The following is a 12,785-nucleotide window of genomic DNA, read 5'->3' on the forward strand; positions in this document are numbered from 1 at the left end:
GGGGGGGGGGTCCTTGGGTTGATCCTTGCTTCAATGACAGAAACTGTACGAAATGTAATTTTAGTTCAGCATCAGTTTTCATTTATCAGTGAAAATGGAGAAATGGATAATTCGCAGTAAGAAACCCAAGTTCAGTGAAAGTGGCAGTAATGAACCGTGTGCAATTGTAAGTTCCTTCCACTGCAACGAAGATGAAACCACCGTATGTGTGAATACAGCTGCAGTAGATAACAGCGTGACTCAAAATCAGGTGCATGAAAATGACGTTAATTATTTCCCTAATTACTGGACACAAGATCAATGGCTAGAAAAATTGAAAATATACGAGTGGTTGACAATTAGTAAACAAGGGCTAGGCTGTACAACGTGTAAATCAGTGGGAACTCTAGGGCCTGCAAAAACACAAGGTTTGAAATTATCTAGTGAGTGGTGTGAAGGTAGGGTCAAGGAATATGCTGAAACAAAAGAGAAGAAACAACAATCGATTAGGAAGAAACTGTCTTGTCATAAACTATCGGCAGCTCATGTTAAAGCTACTGACATTTTATACCTTGCTAAAAAAGAAACAGTTGAATGTCTGAATGTTAAAACACAAGAGAAACAATACGTTACAACTTGTTGCATATTTAGGACAGCTTGTCAAATAGGGAAAGTGAACCGTCCCATGAGAGATTTCGCAGCTTTGATTGATTTACAAGAACTAAATGGTTTAGCTATGGGGCGTATATTGCAGTCTAATCATGATATTTGTGATCATATAGCAGATATCAACTTGTACAGCGAATGCCTTACCAAGGAAGCTCTGGATGGGCTCGGAGACTTCAAAGTAGGAGGGCAAATTATTCAAACTGTGAAATATGCAGATGACCTTGTGTTAATGGCTAAGGAAGAAACTGTGCTACAGGGCATGATTGATAGACTAATTGAAATTGGAAGGTGCTATGGCATGGAAATGAATGTGGAGAAAACAAAAGTAATGAAAATTTCGAGACAACCAACCCCAGTCACAATAAAGATAGACCAAAAACAACTGGAGAATGTGAAATGTTTTAAATATTTGGGTAGCTTGTTAACAGATGATGGAAGGTGTACTAGTGAAATTAAATCCAGGATTGCCATGGCAAAAGCTGCATTTAGCAAGAAGAAGAATCTTTTTACCAGCAAATTGGACTTAAATTTGAGGAAGAAACTAGTGAAATGCTACATTTGGAGCATAGCTCTGTATGGGGCTGAAACATGGACACTTAGGGCAGTAGATCAGAAACATCTGGAAAGTTTCGAAATGTGGTGTTGGAGAAGAATGGAGAAGATCAGTTGGACCGATTATGTGAGAAATGAAGAAGTGTTAATTAGAGTCAGTGAGCAGAGGAGTATCCTACACGAAATAAGAAAACGGAAGGCTAATTGGATTGGTCATATCTTAGGTAGTAACTGCCTCCTGAAAGAAGTTATTGAAGGAAAGATAGAGGGGTGGATAGAAGTGACCAGAAGACGAGGAAGAAGACGTAAGAAGATGCTGGATGACCTTGGGGACAGAAGAGGATACTGTCATTTGAAGGAGAAAGCTCTAGATCGCATTAAGTGGAGGAATTGTTTTGGAAGAGACTGTGGACCTGTCGTCTTGACAGATTACTGATGATGATGATGATAGCAGATGAAATGAGAAAGAAACTTGTTAAATATATTGTTGATAATGATATTAAGATAGGTTTCATGATCGATGAGACTTCTACTCGAAGTAAAAAAGAAGTTCTTGTAATCTGTTTACGTTGCAAACTGCCTGATTCCATGGATGCGAGTAGTTTTTCTTTTGATATAGTGGAATTAGAGAATACTACAGCTGCAACAATCAGGGACGCCTTTCTCAACAATATTCAAAGTGACTTTTTATCACGAAATTGGATTTCATTTGCTTGTGGTGGGGCCTCTAATTTACTTGGAAGGCATGCAGGTGTTGCACAACTTTTGCTCCAAATGTATCCTCAATTGATTGTTTGGCATTGTAGTAATCATCGATTAGAAATAGCAGTGAATGATACAGTACGGGAAATGTCAACAGTGTGCCACATGCAATCATTTTTTGATAAACTCTATTCCGTTTAGATCGCGTCTCCAAAGAACAAATCTGAATTAGAAACTGTTGCTGCACAACTGAGTATGAGATTAAATACCATAGGACGAGTGTCGGGAACGACACGTTGGGTATCGTCTAGTGCGCGGTCTGTGAGAGCCATATGGAATAATTACCCTGCTCTTTATAAGCATTTTCACAATGCGTCTGTCGACCCAAAATGCACGGTAAGGGAGAGAGCTCAATATTCTGGATTGAAAAGAAAACTAAGTGATGTAAACTTTGTTCTAAATATGGGACTTCTGTTTGATGCTTTAACAGAACTTGAACACCTGTCTTTAAAATTACAAGAAAAGAAAACCACATTGCCTGAAGCACATCATTTAGTTCTTGTTAAGTATCACGTCTTTCAGTCCATGGCAAATAATCCAGGTGAGTATTATTCTGAAGTTCTAATGGCTGCTGATAAATTAGAATTTAAAGGAGTTAGCTTAGAACACGGAAAAGTGCAGAAGATTAGTGAACAACAATTCTTTCAGAAATTAAGTGACAATATAAACACCCGAATGTTCACCACTAGAGCTTCACACGAATCGACTGGAAGTAGTAACACAACATGGCCAAACAGGGACAAATACAGTCAGTTGCTGGACAACTTGAAAATAATGGATAAGGCTAAGTGGGTAAAATGTCAAGATCCATGTTTTGCTGATAAAGAGATTAGGGAACTCGCTGAGTCATTTATGGTGTGTAAGAAAACTTCAGTTCATGGATTCCATGAATATTACATGAATATAATGAATGATGACATGTATCCTGATGAACGAAAGCCGTTGATTGCAGCTGCAAATACTGTTATTATTTCAACTGCAGAGTGTGAGCGTGCATTTGGCAACATGAACAACATTATTTCAACCATCTGAAGCTCGACGCTTTTAAAAACAGCATCTAGTTTAATGTTTATTTCATCAGTGGGACCCCCTCTTAGTGCTTTCGATACAGAATATTATGTAAAACAATGGCTAAAGAAAGGACATCGACATGCAGATTACCAGTCTTGTGCAGCCTCCGCAGATAGAAAGAAGATCAGTGACTTCAGAAAGCAATGAAAACATCTGGAAAATATTCTAAAGATAAATACTCGTGATGCATGTGTGACTTTATTTTAACGCATACCATTTAAACTGCTGTAATATATTCGTAGGTCTTAGATGGAACACAGACTATATACATCACTCGGTATATTTTCGTAATTTATGTCTATGAATTGAAAGGGGAAAACCATCCCGGTTCTAGTTTCATTCCACCTCAAGCACTGACAATAGATGTAGTTTGTCTCCAGAAAACATTGAAAGAATTCTAGTTGCCTATTGTGATGCTACTTTCTGCAGTGAATGATACGTGTAAATGGGCGAGTCTGAATAAAATGACCTGTTTCTTAAGTGCATATTTACCTGCTTTTTAGTGCATTTTACATGTTTTTAGTTCATATTTTAAGCGTTTTTAGCGCATAAAGATCTGGGCCCTGGTCATATCCAATTGCTTGTCCACACATTTTGACTCCTACATTACTCTACAAATTTTGATGAATCTTTGTATTCTGCCTACATTAAGAGTTATTGGGCGCAGCTAATTTCATTACATATTAGCCCAATGTAACTCCCCGTAAATAAAGCACATACCATTTTGCATAACTTTAATGAATATTTTCCAGGTTTTGAAGATTCCTTGATACAGTTGCATAGAGCCAATAAAGAATGATAGACTTCAATAATATGCAAAGCTGAACATTTTTTCCTTTCATTGTTTGGAATTTTATATTGTGGCATGAGGATCCACTGATGAATAGCGACCTTGAAACATGCAACAGAACAACATCAGCTACTAGGCAGCTGATTCTTAATAAGCAAGTATACGCAGTTGTTACCTTTGCAAACTCATTCTGACAGAAATGATTGGCACAACAATAGAAGACCCTTGTTTTCTGTTAGTCTGTGCGAGATTATAAGGAAAACAGTTGAAGCAAGAATTTAGAATTGCTAGGGAGTTTGTGAAGAGAAGACTTGGTTGGTGCAGTTAGCACATTGTTAGAATCTGTTACCAAGAAATAACTAGTGAAGACACAGCAGACTGAAAAGACTTAGTGTGTGTGCTGTAGTGATTTGTAAAGTGTGCAAGTCATTGATGGCACTATAATTAAGTGTAGTCACAAGTTGTGTGTTATAGTGGTCAATAAATCCAATCTCCAATCCAAAACTTTGCATATCGTCATGCATACACATGGCAACTGGTGTCAGAGGTGGTTGGATTGGACATTGCCTTGTGTTGTGATTGATATACTGCCACACTATGGAAGTGGAAGAAATGATAGCATGCCTGCTGGCTGAAATAAGAACCAGCCAAGAGGAGATAAGAGAAGAAATGAAGGCTAACCAAGCAGAAATGGGCACCACTCAAGAAAAGATGGATGCCAAAACGGGCACCAACCCAAAGGAGATAGCAGAAATGAGGGCATGGCAAAAAGAGATGATGGGCTCCCAAGAAATGATGGAGGCCTGTCTGGAGAGTAAGGAGCCAACTTCAGTGGATATAGTGTATGTAGCGGTGCATGAGGAGGTCCCTAAAGAAGAGGCCACAGTGAAAACTGTCAGAGCATTAATGAAACAGTATGGGGACTGGCATCTAGCCCTAGGGCGCCATTGAAAGCTGAAGAAATGGACCCAGGGCGATGGTGGGTCCCAGAAGAAGTTGGCTGCTGCCCGCAGAGGGATGACCTGCAGTGTCATTCCTGCACCCCCAAGGGGCATGGCATGGACAGTGTTGCAAGAGGAACCACGACAGAAGTTCAGGAAGAGATGTCAGGCACAACTGTTGTACAACAACAGCACGAGAAGACAAGACCTAAAACAGCAGTTACATCTTGGAAGCAGGAGAGCACTCAGCAAGTCCTTCAGACAGACTGTAGAGCTGAAGATAGCAAAGCAAACAGTCAGGACTTCAGGACTGCAAAAAATGAGTGTCAGATCACTGTGGTGGGGTTACCCCCTCCAAAACAAAAGACAAGGCTGGACACAGAGTAGGAGCCAGAGATGTAGGAGCATTAACGACTCTCGGATATTTTGCCTGGACTGATCAGAAAAGGATGATGTTTGTGATATTCCAGGAACAGTGGACACCTTATCAGGAAGCCTCAAAAAGTGGAAACAGTTGGAGAGTAATCATGGTGAGAACTGAGGCACAGGGAGGAAGGGTGAGACTGATCACAGATGGCTCAAGTGCAGCCCTTGAAGTGAAGAAATGGTGGTAAGTTATTGGGGATGAATAGTCTTAAGGAGGGAACAATGTGGTGTGTTGATCCCTTGCTGGGTACTGACCTTGGAACAAGCAGCAGAACATCATCTACTACTACACAACAAATTCTTAATTAGAAAGTAAAAGTAAAGTAAGTAAAGCTATCCCTGTACCAGGCCGTGAAGGCCCATAGGGTTGTGAGACCATGAGGGTCCCACATTATCTAGACAGTCAGCTCATAGATGGCAGTAAGGATTAGGTCAACTGAAAAAATCCAGTGACTTCATCAGGACTTGAACCCGTGACCTTCCGGCTTGTAGCATAGCCCCTCAGCCAACTATGCTACCGCATGTCCCAATTAGAAAGTATACACAGCCATTATTAAGTAACATCTTCTTAAACATGTTCCCATGGAAGCGATTGGAACAACAGTGCAAGAGCTGTGTTTTCTATTGATCCGTGCTGGGGAGTTAAATGGAGGACAGTTGAAGCAAGAATTTAGAGTTGTAAGGGAGTCTGTGAAGAGAAGACTTGGTCAGTGCAGTTAGCACAAAAGCTGAAGAATCTGCAGTGTTATAAGCCATTACCATGGAATGACTGGTGAAGACACAACAGACTGAAAGGACTTAGTGTGTGCTGTAGTGATTTGTAAAGTGTGGAAATTAGCAATAATGCTGTAATTAAGTGTATTCACAAGTCCTGTGTTAAATCCAATCTGCAGTCCAAAAGCCCATCTATAGTGACTCATACACGTGACAGTATTGTATGGTTATAAAGGAATTCTTAATCTGCTGTCAGAATTCAGTTAAAATGTGTTGAAGTCTCTAGTAAAGTTTGCTTTTGTAATGTTTCAATTAACTTCTCATGCGTAGGCATGTCAGATCATTCAGACCATGTAGAGGAGAAATATAAACATGAAAAAATTACTGTGGAGACAGTTTTTGGTAGAGTTGGTTAATGCATGAAGAATTAACTTTTAGCCTACTTTCCTTTCCTAGGAAAGGTGTTTTTTTTTTCCCCTAAGCAACAGGAAAATCCTTCTCACATAGACTGTAATGAATAAACTGCAACATTCCATTCAAATGTCTTTCAGTTCAGGGAAGGGAAGAAGATAAATGTGGGAATTGATGTCAGTATACTTTGTAGCAATTATGTTGCGATAAGGATGAGAAATGAGGATATAACTCACTCAGTATTTTTATTAATATTTCAGAAACCTCATTTATTTTTCACCATTGCCCAGTGTCATAACAGACATTCACAACATCTGGGGTATGACTTCAGCTTTCAAGAATGCAAGAGGTTTTCTGTTTGGCAAACACTGAAGTTGTCATCTTCAGCATCAATAATTTTGAGGAGGGTATTTGCTGCTTTTTTTTTTAAGGACTCCTCGGGCACTGAGTCAGAGATGAAGCAATGATTGGATGAAACATAAGAGTTGGGTACTATCCGGTGAGGATCAGCCATGTGGTTAATGTAAAGAAATGATATGAAATGTTTTGATAAGCATGTGGACCTGAAAAGAGGTGATGTAAATGTTTCAGGCATTATGTGGTTAAGGGAAAGAGGCAATGAAAAGTGTTTTGGTGAGTAAATGGTCTTGACTAGAGCCAATGAAATATGTAAAAGTAGTTCTTTTGTCACTACTGACTTGTTCAGCACATATCAGGCAGTGCTAAAACCTTTTTCAGCTCCTCTTCTCACCACATGCAACTGACATTTCTAATTTACTCTTTTGAGGACTACCTGGCCACTGAAAAAACATTTTCCATTGCCATTTTTTTTAGGTCCACTGTGTTGCTCTTTTCAATAACGATGTGGTCACTTCCCATTGGCTAGCACACAGCCTTTCTAATCCGTCCAATCGCCGTTTCATCTGTGATTCATTGCCCACTTCAAGATCTGTAGAAGAGTTGCTCTCCCCCTCTCCCACCAAGGTAATTAACCCTGAAGATGGTGACCGCAGTGTTTGCTGAAATGGAAGACCTTCAACAGTTTACATGGTGTATTCACAAAAGCCAAAATCATACATTGAGCTCCAACCGTGCAAGAACAGTTGAAGTATTTGGATAATATGTGTGTGATTGCCTGTAACGAATATTTCTACACTTTCAGGTAGTTCATTAATACATGGATACAAAGTGATGCTGCAGCTCTTAGCATTCCAGAATCCTAGCATTACGACCTCAAACATTCAGAAAGTGACAGCACTTCGCAACTCATACCAAAACCGTCAGTCTGTTGGCCTAACCATTCTTTGGGCACTGGGTCAGGGAGGAATGAAGGATATACAGACTGGTTTGAAAGGTTTGTATTTCAACCTGAAATTGGACTTGAGAAGTTTCTTGGGATGGTGTTAAAAAAATTATGTTTCTTGTGTGGCTAGAAGACATCAGATGATCAAGAAATTATGTCACTGTGAACAAGAAATTATGTCACTGTGAACACTTGGCCTCTAGGAGCCTGCTGTTCATGCATTTGGAGCTTTTTCCATCACCTCTTGCTAGAAGTCATCCAGGTGCACTTTCATAGTTGTGTGGAGAGAAGAAATTAAGAGACAAGTTTTGATTGAAAGGAAATTGTATGTAGTAAATATGGACTTCTTTGTGAAAGAAAAAGAAAAGACAGGCAATGGAGATAATTTGTGGTGGTATATTATGCAGAGATGTTTAGATGTGAATCCATAACAACTACCACCATTGGAATAGTGTGTATTGTTTGAAGAAAACGGGCGTGGAACAATTTAAATACCCCTAACTCAGGGAGTGCCAAGTAACTAAATTATTTTTACAAAACCAGCTACAATTTTAACTGTGTTAGAAGTAATTGAATATTTTCACTTCAGAACACTGATTGATCTTTTAAAGTAAATGATCTGTAATAAACATCTGTAGTTTAATGATGAAAATTCTATAATATCAATAAAAGAAGAACACAATCTTTCTATTCTCTACTTACACAGTATGAGAAGTTGACATTCCCTTCTTTCCTTTGTATGTGTAGGGAATTTATATATAGATTCTAGGCTTTATATAAAGAAATATTAACAAATTTTTATGATGGTTGTATTCATTTTTCAGTTATATATTACTGTGGAAATTACAAAGTCTGATATAGAAACATTTATGGGTAATAATTAATAAATAATAAATGTGGAGCCTTAAAGGTTGATGATAACTGTTTGCTTAGTAAGATACACATAATTGAGATATGCCATCACTTACATGTATAGACATTGAAAAGACTTGATGGAATGGTACATCAACGTCGTATTGCGAGCCGTTGGAACAGTGGTGGGACACCGGACACTCTTGAAGATTGTGAACCCTCAGTACACTTTTGTAGTCCTGACTGCTGATGCAAACTTCTGAGGACTACTCACTTTTGATGTGAACCTAATGATTATTGTAATTTTTCCTCCCTTTAGTGTGGTTGGATGTGATGGTACCTATGATGGACATGAGAAACTACACAAGTTTTGTTGTCGGCTATCTTAAAGACATCCTCACCTTCAACCCACAAGGCAAGCCAGTAAACTGTGAACAGTTTTTTGCTGTGTTGGATGTTATCCATTCTCCAACAAGCAACCTACCCAATAATGTTCGACAGGAGTTAGTTAATCTCAGTCCAGCCCTTAGGGTTTGTATATTTTTAATTCCTTTCCAAATATGTGTGCTATTATATGCATGAGGTGTTGGAGCTGTGCAGTACACATTCTGTAAGAGAGGATTTACATTATAAAATGGTTTCAAATTAATGTAAGCCCGTGTTACATATACCCACATCTTTATGTATTAACCTCTTTGTTGTGGTGTATTCTGATCATATCCTCAAGATTTCGTTATGTATGGATGGTTTAAACTGAACCAGTTCTAACCTGCCTCAGAAACATTATATTCAAAAACATCCCATAGCCACCTTCCTGTGCAGTCTGTTTTTTCTGTTCCTACATCCTATGCACCCCCACTCCTCTTTGTCTACCAGGGTATTGCAGAGTATTCCTCTGACATTTGGGGTTTGGACTTCAAGATACTAACTGCTCTGGTCATGTCAGTGTCTGTTGAGGTGGCTAGAGGGACTTTTTTTTTATCAGGGACTGCAAAGTGAGTTTGTGTGTTCTAAATTTGTTCAACTTGCTTTTCTAAATCTTTGTCATGGCTATTTGCAGTGGATCCTCCCAGGTGGTACACACATTTTTGTCTAGCCATAACTTTCAGACTGATAGGGATGTTTTTGCTTAATTATTTACATTGCGTTGTTTGTTGTATTGTTCTTAGGCCTTAAACCCAGTTCAAATTTGCGGACTCATTGTGTATGCCATGTTTTCATTGTTTTTGTACTGTACCTTTTTTAGTCTTTACATGCCACTTGTTCTGTCTTTATTATTACACTGATTTTCTAAACCTGAGGATTTCAAGTGTTCCCAGGACAGGATAATGTTTTATTTTCTGTCCTATGTTAGTCTGACCCTTCCTCCTATAGAGACCCAGTCTCAGAACTGTGTTTACGTTTTCTTTTTTCGTCCATTATTTAATTATACTTTCAGTTTCGAGACTATATTGCATTTGATGGTAGGATGGTAGATGAATGTTGAACTAGGCAGAATCTGGAAAGAAGCAGTTCTGGTCAAATCAACGTACTGTCTAAGCATTTGCCTGGAGCTATTGAGGAAGGGCATGATAAACCTCAGTCAGGATAGCCATTGTTCGAGTCAAAATTTGAATTGAACGCTGCCCAAATGCAAGTCTAGAGCATTGCCCCTAGACAAACCTGGTCAAATTTTCATCATATATATTACAGAATAAATTGTCTGTGTATCTAGTGTAAGTTTTGAGACTAATTTTTTAATAATTTATTGCAAGAGCTGCAGATATTAGGAACACAGAATTTTTCAAAGTAATCTTCCTCCAATTCTTAACACTGTTCCCAGCACTTCGGCCATTGACAGAAACAGTTTTTAAAATCCTGAACGGGAAAGAATGTCTGTCGATTTTTTTTTTTTCCACAGATAATTTAATGTTCTCGACATCCGAGAAACATTTTCCTTTTAGGACACTTTTGAGTTCTGGAAACAGCCAGAAGTCAGCTGGAGTCAAATCAGGAGATGCCTTTTCCTGCTAAAAACTGCAACCCTTAAAACTGAGAATGTGCCAGCATGTTATGGTGAAGAATCAATGAGTGAACTCTCTACAGCAATTCTCACTTGCACCTCATGGCATCCTTAAGCTTTTTCAACACTTCTGCATAGAATGTCTGATTAGCAGTGGTCCCTTCAGGTACAAATTCAAACTGGATGATACCCCTGATGTCGAAAAAACGGATAAACATTGTTTTGATCTTCAACTTTGACATCTGTGGCTTCTTTGGCCTGGGAGAATTCTCCGATCTCCATTTCATGGCCAGTTGGCAGTTTCTGTAGTTTAACACAAAATTTGACATTGACCCTTTGTTCCATCATATGCTCCATTTTCACGTCTGGACAAGGTTGATGACACACAGTGTTCTGATGAACTACTTACTGTTCAATGAATACTGAACACAGCTTATCCAAACATTCTATGTAAGCTGCGTCTTGTTGTGTCACCTACCATTCCAAGTAACAGCATTTCCAGATAACTTCATGCAGAATTAAAAATTAGTCTTGAAACTTATTTACCCAACCTTGTATGTTATGCAATCCCTGAAGAAAATTGTCTAGGATATCAGTTTTAGCACAGTGTATCAGCTATCTGTGGACTTACATCATTCCCTGGCAGTAACTTCTAACAGTGGAGATTCTTCAGCTTCATGTGCTCAGGTCCTCCTTCACAGCCTCCCTTACAGAACTGCCTAACAACTCCAAGTCCAAGTCACATTGCGACTGACGGTCTGTCAGTCTGTCTGTCCTCATGACCAGATTTATTTTTTTTTCTCTTATATGAAAGTTACTGTCCCGTTCATTTGGGGCGCCCTCTCTGACGAGAGGTCGGGTCTGTCATTTGTCAGTCATAGTCTGTGTTAGTAAGTCCATTCTCAGTATTTACATATGTTTACAAATTTAATCTTAATTCCTATTTCTATGTACAGTATATACAAGGCCTCTGTCAATCCAGGCTCAGTACAGCAGATTTTGCCCTATTTCTACCAGTATTTGCTATCACGGCAGTCTAGTCACTTGAACGGTAGTATGCCTGACCACCGCCAAGTACTTTCTGTGTCCGGCTTCACCTTGTCCGATGTTGCGAACATTCTCATTTTCATGATTTTGTATGACTTCTGCTTGTTTCCTGCATAATTTTATTATATAGTCATATACGTACAGGATTTTAAATGCCATGTAATATTCATGGACCAGTGTGCGCCTTGTAAAATTGACAGTGGTTTGGAGAACGTTGTTTTGCAGGCGCTGCAATTTCACTACATGAGTGTCTCATGAGTGTCTCATGAGTGTCTGCCGCGAATTCCCAGGCGGGACTAGCATAAGTCATTACAGATCTGACGAGAGCTTTGTGGAGGGTCATTTTAATATTAGCGCTCCAGCGCTCGCTTTTGAATAGGGAATATACTCTAATGAATGTTCTGAAGGCCTTGGCTTCAATCATTTCTATGTGTAATCTCCATGTAACTCTCTTATCGAAGATTACACCTAGATATTTTGCACTATTTACAAATGGAATATTTCATCCATTTAGAGTGAGACAAGACTCAGGCGGTCGACAACTATGAGAGAAGTAGATCCCTGAGTCTTATCTTCAGGAATTTTAATATTCCAGCGCTCACACCAGGTCTCCATTGAGCTGAGACCACTCTGGATTTTTCTAACAATAAAACCCTCCTTGTGATCTGTCACATACAGACAGGTGTCATCCACAAAGAGGGCCATGTGAACACCATGTGTTTGGGGGGCATCATTTATATACAAATTGAAAATGGTAGGGTAAAGGACTCTCCTTTTCAACTTTGCCTTAGAATATGCAATTAGGAAGGGTCAGGGAAACCAGGTGGGGCTGAAACTAAATGGGACACATCAGTTGTTAGTCTACGCTGATGATGTGAATCTACTGGGTGATAATGTAGATACCATAAAGAAAAACACACAAACTTTAATTGACGCAAGTAAAGAGGTTGGTCTAGAAGTAAAGACAGAGAAAACTAAGTACATGTTACTATCTTGTCACCAAAATGCAGGGCAAAATCAGGACATAAAGATAGGAAACAGATGTTTTGAAAATGTGGCACAGTTGGGAACATTGATAACAGATTGAAACCTGATTCAGGAGGAAATTAAGAGGTGATTGAACTCGGGTAATGCTTGCTACCATTCAGTCCAGAACCTTTTATCTTCTTGTCTGTTGTCCAAGAACATAAAAATTAGAATATACAAAACTGTAATTTTGCGTGTGGTTCTGTATGGGTGTGAAACTTGGTCTCTGACATTAAGGGA

The 12,785-nt window shown here is 39.1% G+C and overlaps 1 protein-coding gene across 1 annotated transcript in view; it reads left to right on the plus strand.

The window, feature by feature from the left end:
* The window catches only part of LOC111873859 (transmembrane protein 214-B), a 73,151-nt gene that overhangs the window by 11,327 nt on the left and 49,039 nt on the right, over window positions 1-12,785 (plus strand). Inside the window, exons 4-5 of the mRNA XM_023868896.1 lie at window positions 7,478-7,669; window positions 8,790-9,001. Coding sequence (XP_023724664.1) covers window positions 7,478-7,669; window positions 8,790-9,001 — 404 coding nt within the window. The remainder of the gene's footprint in view (window positions 1-7,477; window positions 7,670-8,789; window positions 9,002-12,785) is intronic.

The sequence above is a fragment of the Cryptotermes secundus genome, unplaced genomic scaffold (genome assembly GCF_002891405.2).
Source record: "Cryptotermes secundus unplaced genomic scaffold, Csec_1.0 scaffold414, whole genome shotgun sequence".
In the NCBI taxonomy this organism is placed as follows: Eukaryota; Metazoa; Arthropoda; class Insecta; order Blattodea; family Kalotermitidae; genus Cryptotermes; species Cryptotermes secundus.